At 44.2% G+C, this 7,443-nt stretch overlaps 1 protein-coding gene and 1 non-coding gene across 2 annotated transcripts; one reads left to right on the forward strand and one right to left on the reverse strand.

The window, feature by feature from the left end:
• Positions 1-743: 743 nt before the first annotated feature.
• TRNAL-CAA (transfer RNA leucine (anticodon CAA)) lies at positions 744-863 on the reverse strand. Its single transcript has 2 exons — positions 826-863; positions 744-789 (listed from the first exon to the last, which is right to left on the reverse strand). It is a non-coding gene; the product is annotated as a tRNA-Leu (tRNA).
• A 278-nt stretch (positions 864-1,141) lies between these two features.
• On the forward strand, positions 1,142-6,218 carry LOC134409081 (cytochrome c oxidase subunit 7B, mitochondrial). The gene is made up of 3 exons (XM_063141652.1): positions 1,142-1,245; positions 3,871-3,995; positions 6,005-6,218. Exons 1-3 carry the CDS (start codon positions 1,209-1,211, stop codon positions 6,080-6,082), a joined length of 240 nt encoding a protein of 79 aa, XP_062997722.1. The 5' UTR covers positions 1,142-1,208; the 3' UTR covers positions 6,083-6,218.
• Positions 6,219-7,443: the final 1,225 nt, after the last annotated feature.

Genomic DNA, 7,443 nt, shown 5'->3' on the forward strand with positions numbered 1-7,443 from the left:
TTTCTGTGTAGCTCAAACTTGCATAATTCCTACACCAGTCTAAGTTTGCCTGCTAAAAATATAACTTTATCCCACTTTCTATCTCGTGTCACCCTTAAAAGCTGATGGATTGTGGCATAAGCATGTGGAGCCAAAAACAAAAAGAGGAGAGCGTCCAAGCCATGTCAGAAAAAAAGGAGAAAAGGGTCCTCAAGATACCAATAATTTATTTTCACGAAGCCTGATGCATTTCCGAGCTATACTAGAGTGACCAGATGCAAAAGAGGGCTTTAACTGTTGTGATGAAGAGCGAATTTCACTGCATGCATACAAAGGGCACCTGCTGAAATCCCCTTTTCTACGCCACTGTTAAAGATACAGGAGCCCTGTCCTCCTTTCCATAGGGTCACCCTAAATTTCTCCCTCTTCCCTCCCCATACACTTTTCCTTGTGTGTCATGTCTTTTTTTTTTTTTTTTTAGAATGTAAGCCTGAGGGTAGGGACTGTCTTCTTTACTGATACATTGTAAGCCTCTCCGAGAGCCTTTTAGCTGAGGTGCGGGATAAAAATACTCTAAATAAATAAATAATAAATAAATAAATCTGCACCTTTTATTTCTATGGGTAGCAGGAACGAACAGCTCTGCATTCACCCCATGTGCAAAACACGCGCCCTTCTCGGCTTCATCCCACACTTCCTCGTGCGTTCCTGCTTTACCCAAAAATAAAAATTAAAGAATTAAGGGGCACAAAAAAAAATCTATGTGTCAGAAGTGGGATTCGAACCCACGCCTCCATACGGAGACCAGAACACCCAGCCCCGGCTGCGGGAAGGCGGCGTCATCGCCTTGAGTCTGGCGCCTTAGACCACTCGGCCATCCTGACACGGCGACAAAGAGGCGCGCAGGGAGGCTCTTCTTCGGGAGGGAAGGCGGCCTATGCCCAGGCAGAGCCCGGCCGGCCGGCCTTCCTCGCCTCCGCGGCCCCTCGGACCCCAGGCCCGCCAAGGAGATCCGGGGCAAGCAACCCCGCAGCCGTCGGGGAACTCGGGGCGCCCCTTGCGTTGCGGGGCTTGCCGACACTACAGCGCCCTTTCCCCCCCGCTTCCACGCGAGAAACTACATTTCCCAGGATGCTTTGCCAGCCCCGCGCAGGCTTCCTGTTTCCGGCCCCGGCGGCCATTTTGTTTTTCACCGCCAGCCAAGGGTACCCGGGGTGAGCGGCGCTGCGATGTTTCCTTTGGCGAGGAGGGCGCTGGGCCTCGCGGGTGAGTGCGCCGGGGCAGCCTTCGCCAGCCCCGCGGGGCCGGCATGTCGGGGCTCCTCCATGGGGACTAGACGCACTGCGGGTCTCCCTCCCTGCTGGGCTCAGGACCCTCGCGAGGGGTCTCGTCCATGGACGCAGCCGCGGGGGGACGGCGGGGGGGAGGGCAGGGCCGCAGGACAGGCTCCCCCCACCCCAACCCCGGTGCCTTCCAGAAGGCTGAGATTATTATTATTATTATTATTTATTTATATAGCACCATCAATGTACATGGTGCTGTACAGAGTAAAACAGTAAATAGCAGGACCCTGCCGCATAGGCTTACAATCTAATAAAATTATTATTATTATTTATTTATTTATTTATATAGCACCATCAATGTACATGGTGCTGTACAGAGTAAAACAGTAAATAGCAAGACCCTGCCGCATAGGCTTACAATCTAATAAAATCATAGTAAAACAATAAGGAGGGGAAGAGAATGCAAACAGGCACAGGGTAGGGTAGAACTAACAGTATAAAGTCTGCACAACATCAAGTTTTAAAAGCTTTAGGAAAAAGAAAAGTTTTTAGTTGAGCTTTAAAAGCTGCGGTTGAACTTGTAGTTCTCAAATGTTCTGGAAGAGTGTTCCAGGCGTAAGGGGCAGCAGAAGAAAATGGACGGAGCCGAGCAAGGGAAGTAGAGGCCCTTGGGCAGGCGAGAAACATGGCATCAGAGGAGCGAAGAGCACGAGCGGGGCAATAGTGTGAGATGAGAGAGGAGAGATAGGAAGGAGCTAGACCGTGAAAAGCTTTGAAAGTTAACAGGAGAAGTTTATATTGGATTCTGAAGTGAATTGGAAGCCAATGAAGAGATTTCAGAAGCGGAGTATGTCAACTATGAAGGCTGAAGAGGTCAGATGAGGCAGAGGTGCTCCTGGTCAGTCGAAAGGCAGATCAGGGAATAGGGGTTCAGCTTGTGTTAGAAGGGGTCACCCAACTCTACTTCTCCTTTCCACCCAATTCCAAGGAAGCTGTTTCTGTTGGGAGTAATGGATAGGAGCAGGGCAAACAAATCAAGACTTAATCCAGATAAGACAGAGGTGCTCCTGGTTAGTCGAAAGGCAGATCAGGGAATAGGGGTTCAGCTTGTGCTGGATGGGGTTACACTCCCCCTGGAGACACAGGTCCGCAGCTTGGGTGTGCTTCTGGATTCAGCCTTGAGCCTGGATGCCCAGGTTTCAGTGGTGGCCAGGAGTGCATTTGCACAGGTAAAGCTAGTGTGCCAGCTGCGCCCGTTCCTAAAGATGTTGGACCTGGCCACGGTGACACATGCCTTAGTTACATCCAGATTGGATTACTGTAACGCGCTCTACGTGGGGCTGCCTTTGAAGAGTGTTCAGAAACTCCAGCTGGTTCAAAGAGCTGCAGCCAGATTGTTGACCAGGGCTGGTTAGAGGGAGCAGACAACTCCCCTGTTAAAACAGCTCCACTGGCTTCCAGTCTGTTTCCAGGCACAATTCAAAGTGCTGGTTATGACCTATAAAGCCCTATATGGCTCAGGTCCAGGTTATTTGCAAGCCTGTGCTTTAAGATCTTCTGGAGAAGCCCTTCTTTCAGTCCCATCATCTTCACAGGAGCGCTTGGTGGGAACATGGGAGAGGGCCTTCTCAGTGGCTGCTCCAGTGCTTTGGAACACTTTTCCCCCGGGGAAGCTAGACTGGCTCCCTCCTTGATGGGCTTTTGTAAGCAGGCTAAAACTTGTTTGTTCCAGCAGGCCTTTGGAGAGTAATTTGATCCTCCATCTATGTTAGTGACTTATAATTTTGTTGTGTATTTTAAACTTCTTTTTTTTTTTACATTTATTTTCCTATGTTTTAAAATGTATGTTTTAAACTTTGTAAGACTACCTTGAGGCCCAGTATTGGGCAAAAGGCGGGATACAAATAAATATAGTAAAAATAATAATAAGAAATAATAACAACTCCCATCAGCCCCAGCTAGCATGGTCCATTGTCAAGCACCAGGGCTGCGAAAGGGGCACGTCGGGGTATTCCTCCCCACTGGAATTCAGCTGCATTTGGGCTTGGAATTGGCAGGATGTGGACTGGGTCTCCATGCTCCATGGCCAGGCCGGGGGGGGGGGGGCAGGGGTTTAGTTGATGACGTAGTTCTTTTTTGTTTAAAATGTGACCAGTTGCCTTGAAGGTGGCATATTAGCAAAGGCGGGACAGAAGTGGAAGGAAAACGTGATCAGTATTTTTGCTTGTTTCTATAGCACCACCCACGTTTCTCAGCCTTCCCCTTCCTCGTGCCCTGCAGATCCCTTGGGCTGTGGCCTGGTTGCCTTGTAACTCAGCAATTCCTGTGTTGTTTAATTCAGGAATTGCTGGGGACAAGGACAGCGCACAAGCTTTTTTCTGATTTCAGTGTGTGTTCCTGAGTGGTTGATTAAAAGTGGAAATGACTCGCATTCTCCACTTGTCCCATAATTCTGGGTTAAACTACCCAGGAGCTGCCTATTGTGTGTAGACTGGGTCTATAATTTTCAGTATCCCCAGCCAGCATAGCCAATGATTGGAGCTGTAGCACAAGATTGGGTTGACTGGTAAAATAAGTTCTTCATCTAAGGATATGTTTTGTGTTTTAGCCCGTGGCATTCAACACACTGTGAAGAGACAAGCTGGCCATAAACATGGTCCTGATTTTCATGACAAATATGGCAACATTATTCTACTTGGTGGAGTTGTGTTTTGTACCACCATTTGGAGCTATGTAAGTATTTCAGTTTTGTAGTTGCCTGTTGTCAGTTGCAAGTAACAATTCCCTGTTAAAAGAGGTAACCAGCATTGCTTAACATCACATCTGTCAAGGCTAAAATTCCACTTTGGTTGTAAGGCAACTCTGTTTTATTGAGTGTAATGCAGCTATATGGAGAGAGTCCTACAAACTTCTCCCCTGGCAGTGTGAAAAGCAGGTATATTAACCCATTAGCAGTTGGCAAAATTCTAAAGCAAAATGAAAACAGATCAAAGAAAACTTCTTCATTATACCTTATCAACAGATGGCCCATAACTCTTCAAGCAATTTCAGATTGACTTGGATGGTCAGTCCTCCTTATCAAACTAGCCTATTTGTCTTATATATCAAAAGATCTCAGCAGTTAGAAATTCCAATTAAGCATTTCCTTCTAATTAAGCAGTTTCAGCATTACAGCACATTCAGGCACATACATCATTCCAGTCTCATCATACAGTTCACTTGCAAGAACCAAGCTACATACAGAGCAGGTATATCAAGCCTTGTGGCCTTGGGTTTCTCACATCCGAGACTGAACTACTGTACCGTTGGTATGGCACTTAGGTCTTAAGGACATTTGCAGGACAAATGTGCTTCTAAAGAGCAATGTTCAGAAATATGGTATGTTTTAGTTTTAAAACAACATCAGGCGACAAAATTTGTAGCCATATCAAAATTATACTACACTTTTTACACTATGAATGTTTTGATATATTTTATATTTATTCCTGCACTTCTTGTTTTGTTTTATTTTGTAATCTGCCCAGGCGAAGTCTGCTATTGGGTAGATTAAAAATACAATAAACAAATACTAAACTGGGAGAGAAAGCTGAGCAATAAAAAAGCACGTTTAAACAAAACAGTTTTCTCTAAGTCATGAAAATTTGTTAACGAAGGTACCCAATGAACCACCTGTGGTAGGTAGTTCCACAGGCCGGATGCTGCAACTGAAAAGGCCCTGTCACCATGTGCCTGCCAACTGAACTTCTAAGGATTTGAATTGGGAGCTTGATTTAAAAAATCTAAACCCTTAAACCCCGAATATCAGTGAAATGAAGAAATACGAAGTCTTCAGAACTGACCATGAGTTCTGACTTTGACATACTAAACATGCATACACAAAGGCTCTGTTCAGACGACACATTAGTCAACACAATGTGGAAACTCCACTCAATGGTAGAGTTTTTAGGAGGGTATCCCCACACAACATGTTGTAACTCCACCATTGTGTGATTGTGGGCTACCGTGGAGTTGAGTAAAATCTAACATGACATTTGATTGATGGTTCCTTCGCCCTCTCTTCTCTCCCACTCCTCTCGATGGTATCCCATCAGCCATTGCTGCAAAAAAACCATCCCAGCGGCTCTCCTATAGGGGCACTCACTCCTTTCGCCACTCTTGCCCGGGAATTCTGTAGCCAGTGGGAAAAGTCAACTCAATGCAATGGAAAACTCCATGGAGCCCGCCAAAAAATGCTCAACACAACAGTGGATACTCTGCACAGCGTGGATATTCTGCTTCGAGTGTTTTCCAAAAAAAAACCTCCATTGTTGCATGGAGTTTTCTTGCCAGACCACACATTTCTCAACGGTGGAGTAAAAACTCCACCATGGAGTCCTAAAACCACCCTTGAGAAATGTGTTGTCTGAACTGAGCCACAGTCTTCAATTTGAATATGACTATTGATTGGAGTAAATCTCATTTCCTTTGTTTGTGCAGCTGGTTGAGTGATGTTGAGGACATACAGCAAAATGCAAGGGGTTCAAAGCTGCAGAGAAAAATGTTGTGTCCTCTAAAGAAAATTGTTAACCCCTGCTTAACAGAAGAAAAGCACACTGATAAAATACAGTTCTGTTAGAATATTGCTTGCAGTTTAAAACAAAAGTTGAATTAATCAAGAGTAGAACTCTTGAAGTGATCTCAAGTAGCCATTTCACCTTTTTGTAGTTTTGCTGACTATGTGCATGTATATTGTCCGTTTGCAGGTTGTGACACAAACTGGGATTGACTGGAATTTGTCACCTGTTGGCCGAATCACCCCAAAAGAATGGAGAGAGCAGTAGAGGTCTTTACCCTTCTCTAAAATGTTGGGAGCAACCATGTACTGGTCTGAGCTTACATTGGAATGTATCTGTGCTGTGCCTGTAATGGCATTGTTCTCTGTGTTATCTGTGATGTAATAAATATATTTAAAAGTAATGATTGCTAAGTTACATTTCTTCCTTATAGCTTTCTGTAAAAGTTTAACTAATTTATAGTACTAAATTGAATTGTACTAAATTGAATTGGCAGTGTGTTGTACTTCCTTATGAAACGGAAAGAGCAAATGAAAGCTGAGTATGAAATACTTTCTGTATGACATGGTGGATTTGATTGACTTCATTCACTCCTAATCTCTCTTTAAAATTAAACCTTTAACACTCAGGGGGAACTGTCATTCTCTTACACTGTAGTTGGAAAAAGTAATGAAAATAATGAAATGTAATGTCAAAGTTTTTGCCAGATGGCAAATCCAGTTTAGCAGTCCTAAAGACAGTGCAACTTTTCTTTTTTAACTTTGCAGAAGACAATTACCATTCTTCTGGTGCATCTGAATTTGGATCTGTATTTACATTCCAGTCGAGCAGTCTAGAAAACTTAAAAGGGGCAGATACTTCTATACATGCGCTATAACAAGTGATAATACCAGGCTTCAAAACTAATTTAGTACTAGAAACATGCTTTCATCCCCCAAAACAGAATGCTCAGGGTGATCTTGAGGTGGAAAACAAAAACATGGAGGCTTCCCAATGAGGAAGTGCTGTAATAATGTGAAGTTGAAAACATCTAGGGAACAACTTTCTGCCTATTCCAGCTTTTTCCCAATGTTATAACGCAGCCTTCCCCAACCTGGTGCCCTCCAGATGTGTTGGATTACTGGTTGGGGTTTCTGGAAGGTGCCGTCCAACACAGCTGGAGAGCACACAAATAGGGCAAGGCTGTGCTTTTGAATGCACCTTGGTCTGGGTGTTTAACTGTAAGTAATGATCTAAAGTTTCTGGAAATTTTGAAGCTATGGGGAAAAACATTTCCTCTCATTTTTTTCTGAAAAAACCCTCAAATTTTGGGAAAAATTGACGATTAAGCAATACTTCAGGTTTTGTCTTTTAGTGTTCTTTACTGGTCTAAAATCACTATTTTACTTTAGGACAGGCCTTCCCCAGTTTGGTTCCCTCCAGATATTTTGGACTTCAACTGCCATCAGTTTCAGGCAGGTGGTCAGGAAAGCTGGGTATTGTAGTCCAAAACATCTGGAGGGCATCAGGTTGGGCTAGGCTACTTTAGGAATATAAAGCAGCCTTTGTGTTTCTAAAGTTATGTCTGTCTTGGTTTGCTTATGCAATTACTAATATATTTAAACACTTTTAAATGTAAACTCAGTAAA

This window comes from Elgaria multicarinata, chromosome 15 (assembly GCF_023053635.1).
Source record: "Elgaria multicarinata webbii isolate HBS135686 ecotype San Diego chromosome 15, rElgMul1.1.pri, whole genome shotgun sequence".
Taxonomy (NCBI): Eukaryota; Metazoa; Chordata; class Lepidosauria; order Squamata; family Anguidae; genus Elgaria; species Elgaria multicarinata.

What these genes read in the sequence shown, in the direction of transcription:
- LOC134409081 (XM_063141652.1), top strand. Translation starts at nt 1,209, where the DNA reads ATGTTTCCTTTGGCGAGGAGGGCGCTGGGCCTCGCGG. An exon ending in GAGGGCGCTGGGCCTCGCGG is followed by an intron (nt 1,246 to 3,870) that starts GTGAGTGCGCCG and finishes TTTGTGTTTTAG; the next exon opens with CCCGTGGCATTCAACACACT. An exon ending in GTACCACCATTTGGAGCTAT is followed by an intron (nt 3,996 to 6,004) that starts GTAAGTATTTCA and finishes GTCCGTTTGCAG; the next exon opens with GTTGTGACACAAACTGGGAT.